The sequence below is a fragment of the Apaloderma vittatum genome, unplaced genomic scaffold, assembly GCF_000703405.1.
Source record: "Apaloderma vittatum isolate BGI_N311 unplaced genomic scaffold, ASM70340v1 scaffold3958, whole genome shotgun sequence".
Taxonomy (NCBI): Eukaryota; Metazoa; Chordata; class Aves; order Trogoniformes; family Trogonidae; genus Apaloderma; species Apaloderma vittatum.
Window position 1 is genome coordinate 9,873 of NW_009730070.1, and position 16,625 is coordinate 26,497.

The following is a 16,625-nucleotide window of genomic DNA, read 5'->3' on the forward strand; positions in this document are numbered from 1 at the left end:
AGCTCGTATGTATGACCGCACGATAATTTCCGCCTGCGGGTCATGAAGGTTGCAGCCAGGGTCCAAAACCTGTGTTAGTTCCTCTGCAGCGGCTGCATTTTCCACATGCTAATTTTACTCACAGGAGTTGGATTCTTTTTTTTAATTTTTTTTATTATTTCTTATTTGTCTCTTCCAGATGTTTTCAGGCAGTTTTTTTTTGTTGTTAAACTAATTCCATTCATGTTTTAAAAATTTATGAAAGCACTAATAAAAATGTCAAAGTGGTAAAAATGTTAGCTTTTGCTCTACTTTGATTAAATTTTGCAAACTGTTTTTGAATATTAAAAAGCAATATTTTTTTTTATTCTCTCTTCCTCTCTCTGTTTCTCTCCAGAAGTGATTTGAGAGGCTTGTTGCATGGGTATCACTCAGCAGGCTCATTTGCACTCCAGAACCTCGGTGCCATGCATCTCTATTAAATAACATAGACAAATTATTCTTTAAAGACACCAAACAAATTGTTGCTTCTGTTCTTACATTAAACTGGAAGGAGGAGAGGGAGTGGAGAAAGCAGGGGGTGAACACAAAGGATTTTATCGCTTTTATTCAGTAGTCGGCTTTTTTAATTTCATATATATTTTTTAATAATTGAGAAATCCATCGCAACTGGATTTGTTTAAACTTTTTATTAACAGGTCCATGTAAATTTTTGATTGCTGATTATTCAAATAATTGAACATTCTTCTGATAAAGGAACGTTTTTATTTCCCTGTCAGCATAAATTGACTACAAAGAGGAAAATGAAGTAGGGCTTGCTTGAAGTAGGGATGGGTTTGGGTGGGGGAAAGCTTCCAGCTCTCCTCCTCACTCGTGTTCTTCAGCCTCTGCTGGGAAAGAAATGCTTCGTGCAGTAGCTTCTGTTGGGTCTCTGGTGTCCTCCAGAAGGGTGATGAGGATGGGGCTGGTCCTGGGGAGGGCACAGCCTCTAGGGTGTCCTTGTTAAGCTCACTGCAGGTACACCTCCGTGTTCCCTGGGCAGGCTGACCGTCTTCCTGGGGTTCAGCTGAGGCGGTGACGGGTGCCCTGAGCACAGAGACCTCCTCGCCACCCGTCCCAACTGCGAAGAGCATCAGCACCTGCCTCCTCTGTGCTCACGGCGTTGGATGTGCTCAGTGTTCCTGCACCGCTTTCCCACTTGTATCGCAAGAGCTTTGTGTTGGGTTTGGTTTTTTTCGGGACTGTCAGACTCCTTTTCTTAGAGCCAACTTGCTAGGAGGGATCATTTCCAGCTTCATTTTTCACTTGTTTTAACTGAACAGCTGCTTTTCTTTTTGCCCTATTCAGGAAATCATCGAATTCCCTATCCTGAAGCTGAATGGCAGGACGATGGAGATCGAATCCACGTTTCACATGTATGTTCAGCCTGTGGTGCATCCCCAGCTTACGCCCTTCTGTACAGAGGTAAAGTGCAAAGGTTCCCCGGTGCTCCAAGAGTCTCCCTGGGAAGCAGGTTTTCATTGCACCAGGGGTTGGGGTTGCCTCTCCGTGGTGTGGATGCAAGGCAGCGTGTCATGCCAGCCTTGAGTTAAAGACAAGGGGAATCATTTTTTTGTCATTGCAGTAGCACGTAAAGAGGTCAGGTTTGGATTTGTAAACAGCACTAGCTATGATCTCCTAACTAAGGTGGTTATATTTATGGCTAATGGATGTCTGACTGGGTTTTGACCACAAAATAAACGTGTTTGTGTTAGCTGACGCTCAAAATCCAGTAGGCTCTCTGAGTTCTTTGTGATTTTACCGTGCTGCTCCTTTGTGGGGAAGGTCAGAGAGAGCTTGGTCCAAGGGAAGAACACGTACAGCTGCATGGGTCAGAGGCTTGAAATGTCTCTCCTGTAGGATACCCTGTGTCTGTGTTCTTAGGACTTTCTTTTTGATGTTGTGCTTGTGGGGCACTTGACGTGATTGTTGAAGAAGTGGCCTCTTGTTATTGGTCACTCTTGCTGCTGAGGGCAGCTGCTCTCAAGTTGCGATCACCTCACCCCAGATGCAAATGGGGGGATGAAGGTAGCAAATGCGATCCCTGAGGGTTCAAAGGAATAGGGGGCAGGGGTTGTTCTCTGAGTGGTGGTGTTTTCTTTGTTTGTTTTGTCTTGTTTTATTCTGTTGTTCAATGCAAAAAGTTAATTGTTCCTGCAAGTGCATTCTTCCTCCCTGCTGTACCCATCAGAACAGTTTAAGTTTCTTTTGCTTTGAGCTTTTTTCCTGTCGCTCCACTGATTAGATGTCGGCCAACTCAGTGCCTAAACTACTTATTGCTGGAATCAGGGTATAGAAGTTTTTTGTTCTGTCCCTGTCTCATCTGGGATCACTGACACCATGGTGTGTTTTCTCCGACCTCCATGGCTGTGGGTTTAAACCCTTGAAGTGCTTGTCCTGTGTGTACTAATTTGATGAAAAACGACTCCTCTGTGTTAGATGGAGTTCCCTCCAGGACCAGCCAGCCCCTTCCATATTTCCCCATTGTAAAAACAAATACTTTTTTTATTCTCTTGTAACTAAAAACCATCTGAAGGTATTTTATTTAAACTAAAAAAAAAAAAAAAGTCTAAGCACAGAAAACATTATTCCCAGGAGAGCAGCTTTCAGAAAGCTATAAATGTGTGAAAACAGAGGGTTATAATGGAAACAATTTTGCAACCTTAATGCTAGAAGGCTGGACAACTACTTTGGCTGTTCTTATCCCCGTGAGACTTGCTGGACATATGTTTGTACAAACGTGATAAATCTCACAGCTTGCACCTGAAAGCAACCTGAAAGCAACGTCTAGAAGTAGAGCCCACAGTATTCATTTTGTATGTCATCTGAATTCTAGAGAGAAGTCATCTGACTCGTTTCCTCCCACTAAAATTCCTTTTTTCTGGAAATTCCTCTGTTGCATCCTTCTCCTTGCTGCTAAAGGTTGCAGCTCTGCTCTTGTACCAGAGTCTGTATGACTTGTTTGGTGTGAGTGTCGGAGCTGAGCGGAGCCGCCAGCCTGAGGATGGTGAGAGGTTCTCCGGGTGCTGACAAGAGGTTCAGCCTATCTCATGCTCCCGTACTGCAGTCCTGGTTTCTCTTTCTTCCCTTACTCATGGGACCCTGGAGCAGCTGTTTCTGTCTCTGCAGGTTTGTGTCTCCTGCGTGGAGCCCCGGAGCAAGCGAAGCTCTGTGTGTGTGCCTGTGCGTACCTGTGTCCGTCACGTGTTTGCAGGAGTCCCCAGGATGGGCACGAGTGTCCCAGCTGCAGCGTTGTGCTGTAGACTCCGGTCCTTACAGCACTCTTGTGTCCACAATTTGATAAAAATGGGCAGTGCTGAGGCCAGCAGGCAAAATGATTGCAGAACCTCCGCCTGTGTGTATCGACGGCACAAAATTGTCCAGTTTGCCAGGTTTGGCAAGTTTCTCCGTTGTTACTGGTGTGGGTTAGGGAGCTGGGTTTAATCCTAGCCTGGAAGCCACCTGCTTGTGGGCAGCCCCCACAGCCTCTGTCCCTCCAGGTAGGTCACCCTGCCCGTTTTAGGGGCTGCCAGGAGGTCCAGGGAGTGGGATCGTGCTGAAGAGTAACTGGGCTTGTCTCTGGGCCCCGTATCTGGGGCTGTCTTTGAAACACTGCCCTAAGAGCCTGTTGTGGTTCGAGCCAACTGCCCAGGCCAACAACAAAGAACCACGCAGTCACTTGCTCGCTCCTTCTCCCACCTTCGTTCCCACAGGGATGTGGAAGGAGAAAATTCAACTAAAAGTGCTCAAAAATTGAGATGAGGACAGGGAGGGTCACCTCACCACTTACAATCGTGGGCAAAAAACAGAGTAGACTTGGGGAGAAAACATAAATTTAATTTACCACCACCATGTATTGACTAAACCAGAGTAGGATAATGAGTGGAATACAACCCAATCTTAAATACACACTTTCCCCACACCCTTCCCATCTTCCTGGCTACCTCCTCCCCCTGTTGGTGCAAAGTGGGGCAGTTTGGCAGCCTGGTCATTTCTCATGCAGTCCTTCCCTCTTGGGGAAGAGGACTCCTTGCAGTCTTCTGCTGCCACATGGTGTCCTGCTCACACAAGGCAAACCTCTCCTTTCACCCGAGTCCATCCCGCTCGGGGTTATGGGTTGCTTTGCGTGTGTCCTCTGCTCTTGGTGGTCTCTCCCCCGCTGCTACCAAAAACCTGGCCAGGCTCAAACCCATGTCAGAGCCACAGGTGAGCTGCTTGTACTGAAGACCTTACTAAACAGTAAAATTATCCTTTCATATTTGCAGCCAGTTTTTTGTGGAGGCCTCTGGGGTCAGTGGCTCCCGCTGGGCAGGTGCAGGGCTCAGCCCTGTGCTGCAGGCGCAGGTTCCCTGAGACCCAGGGGCACAGCTGGGACGCGTCCAGCTCCTGTGGAGCCGCTGCCCATGCAGCTCCAGCGCTCGCCATCGCCTTTCCGTTGGTTTATGTTTTCTGAAAAATCCCCATTTTGCTAAATGCCAGTAAAGGGCTTTGCTTAGACACCTCTGCTTACAAAGGGTGAGATTTATTGGCCTCTTTGTCTACAAAGAAAGCCCGAGCCTGGTTATCAGATTGTACACCAGAGACAAGCGCTTAGGTAATCAGCAAACTGTCTTGGAGTAGAAATACGATGGTTTCCCAGATAAACTCTGTAGGAAAAGCAGCAGTGTTGACATTACACGGGAGCCCGTGTGCCGTGCTGCTGTTTTGCCCTCTCCCCTCCGCTCGCTCCCTTCGCTGGGAAGCAGTCGGACTGCTCGGTACAGGCTGTGTCGGGGAGGATTACTGGGGTTGCTTGACATTACTCCTTAGGTCTGGAATACCTCTCGTCCCTCTTCCTTGCTGAAGATGATGGCGCAGCGTGGGAAAGGTGTCTGCAGTGGTGGAGAGCTTGTGGTCACCCTCAAGACATCCGAGCTTTTGACGTGCCTGTGCTCTCCTCTGGCTACAGGAGGTTCCTCTGACTCCCCACACTGCTGGGCAGGAGCACATCTCCCAGGGCTGGCTCCCTCTGTAGCCCTCACCTGGTCCCCTTTCTCTTCACCCACTTCTATAAAAGAACAGGTCCTGAGGCTTGGTTATGGTGAGAGAGGTGCTAAACGTTTAGACAGAGAAGGTGTAAAGTGCTTGCAGGTGGTTAAAAGCTGCTGCTAGGTGTATAAAGCTCCTCCTGCCCTTTTGGAAGATGTAAGTGGTTTCTCTGAAGCCCAAGAAAGTTCATGCCAGAAGCTTAACTGAAGGGCTCCCTCTACACAGAAGGTGCTTGTACAGGCTTTTTTCTTGGTGCTTTGCTCTCTTTTTATGATTAATTTGTATTGATTTTTTTTTTTTCCTGAGGGAACAGACAATAAAAGTACCAAAAGATAAATGCCTTATAGCTTGTTTATGTTCGCAAGTACCGTGTGCTTCTTGGGAGCACCAGTGAAACTTTACATTTGTGCAGTTGTAGGTTTTTATACTTTATCAAAGCTGTAAGACCAGATAATGCTGCAAAGACCCAGTGCACTAGGTTGGGTGTTACAGATGGATATAACTGATAACGGAAAATATCAGAAAGGGTGAGAGAGTAGAAATCTGGTCCCTTTTGAACACTCTCTGACCTGTATTGAAATGTACCCCTGGAGCAGGTATATCCCTCTGTATTCACGTGTTACTTCTTTACTATGAGGGTGACGGAGCACTGGAACAGGCTGCCCAGGGAGATAATGGAGTCTCCGTCTTTGGAGTCTTTCAAAACTCCAGTTGCTTTAGCAGGGGAGTTGGACTAGATGATCTCTAGAGGTCCCTTTCAACTCCAACAATTCCGTGATTCTGTGATTTCTGCAGCGTAAATCTTGTGTGCGTGTGTGCTTGGCGATGTGTTCTTGTAGGGGAAGGAGTCCTGGGCAGGATCAAGCAGTGACTCTTTGGTGGGACCTCTGCGTTTGCCTTCCCGTCGCTCCCTCCTCCTAATGGGAAATGTCTGGATGAGGCCATTGGAGCCTGTCCTCCCATGGCTCTCTCTGGGCTGTGGTTTGGAACAGATGCGGTCCTCAAGGTGCCTAGAGCAGTAGAAGCCATTTACGTCAGGGCTGGCCATGATACCGAAAGGTTTTCTGTCATCCTTAGGACAGGAAAGACATGGACCTGTTGGAGTAGGTCTAGAAAAAGACCACCAAAATGATCAGAGGGCTGGAACATCTCTCCTAGGAAGAAAGGCTGTTTAGCCTGGAGAACAAAAGATTCTGGGGAGACCTTATAGTGGCCTTCCAGTGCTTAAAGGAAGCTTAAAAGAGAGATGAGGACAGTATTTTTAGAAGTGTCTGTTGCAACAGGACAAAGGATAATGATTTGAACCTAAAAGAGTGGATTTAGACCAGATATAAGGATGAAAATTTTTAGGACGAGGGTGGTGAAACGCTGGAATGGGTTGCCCAGAGAGGTGGTCGATGCCACATCCCTGGAAATGTTCAGAGTCGGGTTGGACAGAGCTCTGAGCAACCTGATCTACTTGAAGGTGTTCCTGCTCATTGCAGAGGCGTTGAACTAGGTGACTTTTAAAGGTACTTTCTGACCCAAACTATTCTATGATGTTTTCCCAAAAGCTTATCTTTCAGCCACTTCCAGAGGTTTGATTTGAGCTGCCCGCTGAGAAGTAGGGCCAGGGCTTTGCAGTAGGTGAGCTGTCCACCTCTGTCAGGAGACTACATGGGGAAGAACATGGCAAGAACAGCAAAAAAGCCACTGAGCTTTAAAAACTGCTCTAAAGAGCCAGATGTTAATATCTCAAATCTATTTGCCTCTCAGAGTATGAGGAGTCTGTGGGTAGCAGCTGTTGCCCAATTAAAATAAAGATTAATACAAACCCAGTTTCTGGAATATAAAAGAGTGTCTGTGTCCCTCCACTTCCTTAAGATTCTGCTTCATAATGGCTTGATGAACTTGAGAAACCCACCTAGAGGAACTCTGCATTCTTAAAATTAAAATACTTTCCCTAAAAGGTATATATTACCATTCCATGGAAGTCACTATGAGAAAATAATCTTTCCACTTAGAGCTTATTCAGTGAGTCAGGTATTTGGTATTCATTAAATGTAATTACAGTTTAATTGGAGTTTAATCTCTTTTTTTTTTTTTTTCCCTTCCTCCGAGTTCAGTGCTGTAAGCCAAGCAACCAGAGAAATGAAAAGGTAGAAACCATTGAGCTCCTTTCAGTTGCCCTTACATTTAATAAAGCAGAGCCCTGTGGTTTGTGAGAGGGCTTATTTTATGTATAGCTTGGGCTGGTCTGTGTGGAAGAGTTACTTCTGGGTGAGGGCGACTGTCAGCACCTCTTGACTGGACACTGTGCCTGCTGGAGGCTTGGGTGCACGTGCAGGCAGCAGGAGCTGCTCCAAGGCTATGTTTGACCTTTACTTTATGAAAACGTGTGAGATGTGTGGCTTCAGGAAAGTGCCATATGAAGTGAAATCCTGTAGCGTGCACTTGTTTTAATAATGATTTTTTTAATTACTTGGGTGCATTGATGGCAAGCTACTGATCTCCGATATCCAATATGTTAAAAGACAGTTTTGTCAGTTTGGAGGCAGACAGAAAAATTATCTATTTTCCGTGTGCCTCAAGCTACCCTGAGCAGACAGAGGCAGAGACCCATGAGACAGCATCTTTTTATGCGTCTAGCTTTAAACAGCCAACCAGTCCGGGTACAGTCAGCAGGACTATCCGCTGGCAGGACCTGTTCCTAAAGAACCTCCTGGAAAGTAGAGTAGACCAGGGTTATGGAAGAAATAGGTTTTCTTCCGATTCTGTGCAGTTGTTTTAAATACAGTTTCAAAATGCAGAGGGATGCTGTGATGGACTGTGGGAAAGCACGTGTGCTGGGTGCGCTCTGGGTCTCACTGATGGTCTCTTCTGTTCATCTAACACTGTGCAATTCTGGTGTCACCGTGAGAGCAGGGGAGTGAGCAGACCTTGGTAGTTCTTGCTGTGTGTTTGAGTCAAGGCAACCACGAAACTGGTGAAATGCATGTTGAGAAGGGGCAGCATTTTTGGCATCGTGCTGGTACACAAAGCAGAGGACACCACTGCTGCCCTGCCGACAGGTTTTAAGGTGTGGATTGGAGCCCCTCTCCATTTCTGTGTTTGGGATGAAGCTGTGCCCTTGCCCGTGGCTGGCTCCTCAGTGATGTCCATGTGGGTCACAGGAGCATGTTTTGGTTGCAGCGAGATGGGCAGGAGAGGAGACCTCTCTAATGACCTTCTGAGTGCTGCTCTGACGCCTGCTTTCTGTTTGCCTCTCGTTTCAGCTGACTGGGATTATTCAAGGCATGGTGGATGGGCAGCCGAGCCTCCAGCAAGTGCTTGAGGTAAGCAGAGTAGCCTTTAGTTCCTGAACTCTGACCTCGGGTCCTGTCGTCCCCTCTTCATCTCTTTGCCTGCACCCTCCCCTTGCTGAGAATTGAACCGCGTAATTTGACTATGATTACAGCTTCATTAGAATAACATTTGCTGTCACGTTGGTGACACGCTGCTGAGAGTATTGAACCATTGATCTGTCATCTCCAGCTGTTCATGTCAAGGGTGCTGACAAGATATCCAAACTCCTGCCAGTAGATAGGAGAAGAGGCGATTCTTGCTTGAGCCAGTTCTAAAACACCAAGACATTGCTCGAGACCACAGCTCCAGGAGCTTCTGCTTTCGTTTTCTTTCTCCTCCCTCAGCACCTTATTAAATTAATTTTTGTCTACCTATTTAAATGCTCACTAATACATGTAGTATAGAAAGCAAATGCCTCTAAAATCTAATCTGGAGGATGTGCAAATGCAGATATAGCCTCAATAATGCCATCTGCTTAATACTGAATTCCTACAGCATTTAGAGCTTAATTAGCTTGGAAGTATTTCTCTATCAGTAGCTTTTGTTGGTAGTCAAATAGCAAAGGAAACTTCCTCAAGCAGAGCCTGCTTGGGCTGCAGGTTGGTGTTCGATGCATCGTCTCTGTCAAGATTTCTACTTCTGTGTTACCTAATTGTTCCTAATCGGAATAATTGCAACAATTGCTTATCTGAGGAAATCAAATTAAAGGCTTTAAAATCCTCCACGGAGGCAGCACTTCATGGGCGCTCACATTGTGGAGTTTCGAAAGGCTACTACTGCAGCCCCTTGCTCCGGGGAGCCTCCGGATTGCAGGGCTGCTGGGAAGATCCCGGCAGCCCAGGCGAGTCAGAAGTGTGGCTGAGAGGCTGGATGCTGCTCTCGGGGAAGCTTTGCTCCAGGAGGGCTTTTGTACAGTCGGTCAGAGAAGGATGCTCCATCTTCTGCTGGGAAGGCTGCGACAGTGACACGAGGCCAAAGACAGTGCTCTGCAAAGGTGACATTTTGCATCCTGGCAACCTTGTGACCCTGCCTGGTGCTCTCCAGAGAGCAGGTAGCAGCCTGTGCCTGCTTCCCCAGGAGGGAGAGCCCACTGGAGTATTACAGAAAAAGGTTCATCCTGTTTCGACAGGAGCTTCTTAGACTCTGTAAACATTTCTGTAGATATTAAATTTTTTTTCATGTGGATTGAAAAAGTGTTCGTAGAGCAGCGTGCTTCTAGGTTAAAGTGAGATTTCGGTCAGGCAGCTTCTGGGATATGCTAGTTTATTCAGGAGCGGAAGATGTCAAGCAAGGGAAAAGAGGAGGGTTTTCTTTTGCTGAAGCACTGGAAATGCTGCCAGTCAGCTGCCACTGGAAGATTTTGGGCGTGTCATTTGCTAGTTCTAGCCGGAATAAATGTCAAAGCAGGGATTTTAGCCTAGGTTAGTTTCCTTCTGGTTAATCCCAAAGGTTGGTGTGCGTTGTGCAGATTAACGTGGCCTGTTTCTGAAATGGATCCAGAACGTCTGTCCCTGTGGGAAGTTGTTCAGCAATAGTGGATTCACGGTAAATCCACACTGTACCCTGAACAAGCACCTCCTGAGAGCTCTAAGCAAGAAGCCAGCCTGGAGAGGAAGGGAACACATGGCTGTACTTGTTACTGCCACACAGTTCCTGCGTGTGCCCTTGCAGCATGCAAGAAATGCCGTAGGTGAGGGGTGCCGCTGCAGGATGCCGTGTTTTCCTCTCACTGGAGGGGGCACAAGTTAGACTTGCTGCTCACCCATTTGTTACAGGCAGAGGACAAGTGGAGGAGGAATGTCAGGTAACTGCGGTTGTATTGTCCCGTTAACGCTGCACAACTTCCATCCCTCCACGAGCAGAGCTGCTGCGCTGTCTGATAAGATCATCTCTGCTCTGGTTGCCTGATGTCTTCTATCAGAAATCTTCAAAGGTCCAAACGTGCTGTTGTTGAGATGGCAAGCAAAGAGAGAAGAGAGAGAGGGAGAGGATGGATAAGATCACAATTTTCTTCTCTCTTGATTGCAAGCAGCTTATCTGAGTTTAACTGTTGTGACTCGGCCTGTCTCTGCAAAACTCATCCCCTTTTCTTGCCTTCCTTTCAGAGGGTTGACGAATGGATGGCGAAGGAAGGCCTCTTAGATCCCAGCGTCAAGTCGATTTTTGTGACCTGTGGAGACTGGGATTTGAAAGTGATGTGAGTATGGAAGGGGAGGGAGATTTTTTCTGGGCTTTATTGCTCCATGCTTGCCTGTAGTGTGTGTGTCTTTGTCCTTATGAGCCTCTGACTGTTCCTAGTCTTTGTTTCTTAGGGAAATTGTTGTTTGCCGTGTGTAATTGGGAGTGGAGAGTTATTTAAGAAGACAGGTGGGTACTGGGCAGCGTAGTGCAGGATCACTGCCTAGGATATTCCTACAGCGAATTAATCCTTTCAGAACCCCAAGAAAGGTTTAAACTGGAGCTTTGTGATGTTATCCTCTTTATCTGGTAAACTTTCCAAAGGGATGGGTATTTCTGAGTGCATACATGGAAGTCTGTTTCAGTATGCTCAAATCAAGCAATAGTCCTTACCTGAAAGCACACGAGGCTTTCTCTCGGTCATCTTGGCACACTGACTGGATGTAAATCACAAAGTAGTCTTTGGAAAGAGAGTACAAGCCAGGGCTGGTGTGCTTCATCGGTGTTCTTATTGGTAAGGTCATCTTCATCAACTAGGTCACTGTATCTGGATAGTACCAGGTGAGGACCTGTACTGGGATCTGCAAGTGTCAATGTGAGCATTTGTTTTATTATGAACCTAAAAATGTTATCTAAAAAAACCAGAGTTAAATGTCTAAAAATTAGATTAGTCTAATCTGGAAATTATTTGCAGATCAGTGTCATGTTGTGCTGACTTCACTTGAATTCATGTAATCTTGCTTCAGCTTTTCATTTCCTCAGAGTGCTGGATAAAGATTCCTGTTGTTATCACACTGTTTACACTGGTGAAGCACGGGCTTGACACATCCGATGCTAAACTGACATCCACAACTCGTTAGTAGTGTTACTGGGTTTTCAGCGTGACATCGGTTTCCCGAAGTCGGAAGCCTAAATAAACTGCGCGCAGCTTGGGAGCAGTCGGCATCGGTTCTTCCCTGCAGAGTGGCCTTTGTAGAGTGGCAGCTCCTTGCCTCTTCTTGGTGTGATTAGTGAGACATGAGATATGAGGACTGAAGCAGCACAAGCGCTAGTGGAGATGAGAAATTTGCCATGTTCCAGACAGGAGTGTGGTTTGTGAGTTTTTTGACTCCAAATCTGGATCTCTGCAGGAGTTGTGTCCAGGGCTGGTGTATATTGCCAATTCTTGCGTTACTGGTTTAAATTAAGAGTGAGGCTTATTTTTCTTTATATATCATATTTAAACTTTTATTAGAGACCAGCACAAAGACAGCTGCAGGGATGTGTAAACTTCTGTTTCTCATCTGTTCTCTTTTCTCTGTTCTTTATTCCTGTACTGCTGTTCTGAGAGCCCAGTTTGCTACTTCTGGTGATGGTTGTGAGGAGCAGAGTTATCTTTGCTCAAAGCCCATCTTTCCGTCACTTTCACAGTGGGATAACAGGGTTCCTAACAGCGTCCTGACTTGGTGTCTGTATGGAGTGGGCAACCTTCTGCATGGTTGGGAGGTTTTTTTTGTGTCAGAGCTCTACAGTGGGCAGATAGAGGTAAAGATGAGCCCTGTTTCTGGTGAGCCCTAAGGGTTGTGGGGTGAACTGGCTCAGCAGGACATGCAGTTCTGTAGCAGAGATGCTCAGTTCACCCTTTGCAGTGGTTTCTCGCATGGGTTGTGCCTCACTAGTCAGCTGGAAGAGAAGACTCCACTCCTGGCCACGAGGTTGCAGCGAGTGGTTCATTTCTCCCTCTTCCTTTTAAAAAAATTTTTTAAACCATTAACTTCAGAATTCAATCCCGAAGCATCTCCAGGGCAAAGCAGAAAATACGTTTCGTGTTTCCAACCACACGGATAGCGGGAGGCTGGCTGCAGCCGCTTGGTGAGTAGCACATCACGCCGCTCCGTCGCGGATTGGGTGCCGCAGCGTGTAGCGTCACATCTGATTAGCGCCGTGCCAGTGAATGAGGCTTGAGTGAGGACTCCCTGCCAGCTCTGACTTGTCTCATTTCCCATTACTTTTATCCGTCACCACAAATGCCGAGTCTCCCTCCTGAACTAATTAAGTTTGCGTGTGTTTAGACACATTGCCAAATAGGGTTTAGCACAGCAGAACTGAGCATCTCTTTTTAAAAAGGGAAGGCAGAGGGCTGAGACGAGGCTGCTCAGGCAGGGAGACCGTGCCTCAGAGACGTGGAACTTCTAGGAGGTATTCTGGGGTTTTGTCCCGCGCTTCCCTGCAAGACTTGTGGTGTAGACGATGTCCTGTGCCACCGTGTTGAGACCATGTGCTGGGCACGATGGCACTGGGGCAGTGGGAGATTAAGTAGTGCTGCTTGTTCCCATTTGGAGGAATGTGCTGGTGGAAGCATTGTGTGGTAGAAACCCCACTGGGTTCCAGAGGAATTCGGGATAGTGAGGTCAGTGCAGTGCTTTCCTGCCTTGGGGAGCAGCAACTTGGGGCAGATCTGCTCCTAATTCCTCTTCCTCAGTGGTGAAGGCTGCTTGAGCAGCTGCTGTCCTCCCACCCAGTGTTTGGAGTTCCTGTCCTTCTCTGATTTTAGCTCAGCTATTGGTGGGAAACCGCGCAGCCTTGTTCATGGCTTCTCCAGCAGTGACCTAGGCATTTAGTTTGGCTTCTGTCTGCATGTGCTGTCGAAGGGCTGAGATGTGGTATCTTCTGAGCAGAGCTCTGCTGCGAGTGCTTCTGAGAGGTGCCACCGGTAGGGGCCAGGACACTGGGAGGCACAGTGGCATGAGTAACCTGGATGTGGAGGGAGTAGCTGAAACAAGGAGCAGGAATCTACAGATGGTAAATGGTGGGGATAAAGAGATACTAGCCGTGTCAAAGCTAGGAGTTGCAATTTGTGTAGCACTCCTAGCCCAAAGAAGAGCAGCAGATGAATAGCCATTGTCAAGGGACTGCTCTCTGCTGATGCTGCCTAGCTGTATCTGAGTTTGAAGGATCCAGCTGCTAAAGGACCTGTGAAGCCTCTGCTTGTCTCGGAGATCTTCAGGGAACGAGGCACTGTGTGGCTACAGACTGGATTTCTCTTGAATGTTGGAGCTTTCTTGGCCGATCAGAGAGCTGTTTGTCTGACTTCCCTCTGACAACAGGGAGCAGTAGTCACAGGGTGCCCAGAAAAGGACACCAGGCATCTGGGAAGGACTCACGGAGGTTCAGCATGAGCTGAGGGTCATCAGCTATGCTACCAAAGGCATTGTCGTGGATGTGATGCACCATCAGATGGAGGGATTTGGTTGCTGCTGGAAAGACCCTGTTGCATAAGAGGGCTCAGCAATGGAGCAGTGATCTTCTACTTGCTGCACTTGGATTGACCGGCTTTCAGCGCTCGCTGTGTGTGAACCAGGCTGGAGTCAGGGAGATGGCAGCTCTCCTGCCACCCCTCCCCTTCCCTCTTGTTAAGATGCAATTTCTTTAATGAGGAAAACCTCTTGAGTAGGAACATCACCTTTCTGAAAGCTTGTCCTGACAAGACAGTTCAAGACGACAGAGTCGCATATCAACTTCAGCAAATATCAGTCACTCATTACAGAGACTCCTCTCCCCCCCCCCCCCCCAGCAACACCCCTCGTTCCCAGACAAGGGAATGAATCACACTCCTGCTCTTGAATACATCATGACAAGTCGTGGTTCTAATGAGAGAAGGCCATTCATTCTGGATGGAAAGTTCCCTGTGTCGACACAGAAATGTTATTAATTAAAAGAGAGCTACCTGAAGCAAAAGATGAAAGGAGCACCAGACCTGCCAAGCTAAAATATGAGTGGGGATACAGCCTCGTTAGGCAGCCGGTCCTCGGGCCTCTGAGTGCTCAGCAGGAGGATTCCTTTAGCCTGTTGCAAGGAGCTATCCTCCAAGTTTAACAGCTCCAGGGATGGATTCAGATACCTGGCACAGTCTGCTTTAGTGCTTGGACCTTATCCTGCACCCAGGATGGAACTGTCACTAGTCATTAAGCAAATTGCATTGATGTGGTGTTGGGTGATGAGGGTAACGTGCCTCTGAAGGGCTGAGGGAGCTGCTGACTGCAGGAGACTGTTTTAGTGAAGAAGAGGGTACTCGGTGTCTGCTGGGGTTGAGCCCTTGTAATGTAAGCTCTTTAGTGTGGTTTATCTCCTCTGAAATGTCAAATTGCCTCCCTCCGCGTGTGAAACCGATTCACCTGTTCTTAAGCACAATGTGAATTAATCCTGGCAACGGGAGAAGTGTTTTTACTGTGCAGTCGTAGTTCCAGAGCTGCAATACGCTGAGCTTAAGTGATACGGTCGTGGTCGTGCAGAGGCAGAGAAAGGACCTGGAGCCACATGTTCTGAATCTCAGACCTGCACCTTAATGCCAAGAGCACCAGTTAATCCTTTTCCTTCCAGTTCTGGATCGTTTCGCTAATGCATTCAACATAGGTAAAATTCATGTAGGCTTTGGTGTATATATGTCTGACATGAAGGTGCTTGTGCTGCACTTACTGTAGCTGATCAGAACATGCTAATTTATGTCTTCACAGGAAACCACTGCTCAGAAGTTTTTTATTTTCTTAAATAAGTGTTAAAAGGCAAGTACTCTCTAATATAGTGATAAAACACAGTAAGTGTCTTGAAATGTTTATAGCCCTTGGTGCTCTTTCCAGGTTGCATATTAGTAAATTCTGAGCGGTAAATTATACCATTGCTTAATTTTATCTTACTGTTTTGGTTCTTTCTTCGTGAGTTAGACAGGCTGGGAGGATGCCTGCTGCCTCAGGCCAGCTCCCAAGTGTGGCAGTGGGTTGGTCTTTCCAGCCTTGTGACCTGGAGGCATGGTTTGAGATCAGCCTTGGGTCATGAATGAGCAAGAATTGACGGTGTTAGTGTCCCTTGTGCGAGCTGTTCTTTATCACAGAACTGGGAGGGCCTCTGCCTGGGGTAGGAGTGGCAATTAGCCGTGGAACTAACGGGTGGGACTGCTTGGGTAGCCCTGAGGAGAGGCAGGAGAAGGCGTAGGGTGGGCTGGTAAGGTGGCAGCAGGACAGGAGTTAAATTCCGAGGGTGACGTTGAGAGTAACAAGAAAGAGGTGGTAACGGAAAGATATCGTAGTAATCTGCTTTTAAAAATAATAAACCAAATCCTTTCCAGCTAAGGTCTTTGGATTAGCTTGTTGTTACTGCTTTTAGTGGGGATCATTTTGCTGACCAAGCCTGAGGTGTCTGTCTCTCTTCACACAGTTACACTGGCTGAAGGAGGAGGGTGGTGTGAACTACAGTGCAGGGATGGGCCTGAGGATCCAGGGTCAGGAACCTTTTGAGTCAGCTTTGCTGATGGAGTCGTTCATGTAATTACATCCTAAAGTGCTTTGCCGGAGCTAAGCAAAGCAGCCTTGTGAGCATGCTCTTCTCTAGCACTTACAGGCAGTAGCACTGACCCCATTCACTTCTGCGACTCTGCAGCCCAGCTTTTTGTTTTTAAAGGAAATGATATCACTTGTGGAAAATAAATTTTGGGGTTTAAGATTCTCCCTCTGTATGCTCTTATTTAAAACTAATATATCATGTTTGACTGCTGTTATCCTTCTGCAGTGGTTCTTCTGGCTGTTTCCTGTTCTTGCCTTTGTTTGAAATCCACTGGTTGCATGAGCTTCCACAAGTTATGTTGTCTGAGGTGTTGTGACTCTGGGAATGCCTCTGGGTTAAGCTTTGGACATGAAATCTTTGTGTAGAAATCATCGTGCAATGGACTGTCACCTTCGGGTCTGCTACTTGTCTGGCACATCATAGCAAAGACATTTATCATAGTCAGGACTGCGGTGGCCACAAATTTATTGAGCCCGATGCACTTTGAGAAGCACGGACTCTCCTGCCTGAGAACTAGGATCAAAGAAGTTGGAAGCAGCATGAAAGGTGGTCAAAAATCTTGGAAGTAATTTGCAGCGTAGAGGGGAATGAGACAGGCGTTTCATCAAGCACTTTATTTCCAGCACCGAACCGCTGGGATGGGGTAATGAATGGAGAAGGTGAATTTTCCAACGCTGGGTAACAAGTTGTGTTTGGAAGCAGTCACGCTGAAATGAATGCAAGCCATTGGTCTCAGTGGCATCTGGTCATGCGGTAAGGAA

At 47.1% G+C, this 16,625-nt stretch overlaps 1 protein-coding gene across 1 annotated transcript in view; it reads left to right on the top strand.

Moving 5' to 3' along the window:
* Positions 1 to 1,329: 1,329 nt before the first annotated feature.
* The window catches only part of ERI3 (ERI1 exoribonuclease family member 3), a gene marked incomplete at its 3' end in the record, with an annotated part of 28,520 nt that continues 13,224 nt past the window's right edge, over positions 1,330 to 16,625 (top strand). The window contains exons 1-3 of the mRNA XM_009874640.1: positions 1,330 to 1,443; positions 8,301 to 8,360; positions 10,476 to 10,567. Coding sequence (XP_009872942.1) covers positions 1,369 to 1,443; positions 8,301 to 8,360; positions 10,476 to 10,567 — 227 coding nt within the window. The remainder of the gene's footprint in view (positions 1,444 to 8,300; positions 8,361 to 10,475; positions 10,568 to 16,625) is intronic.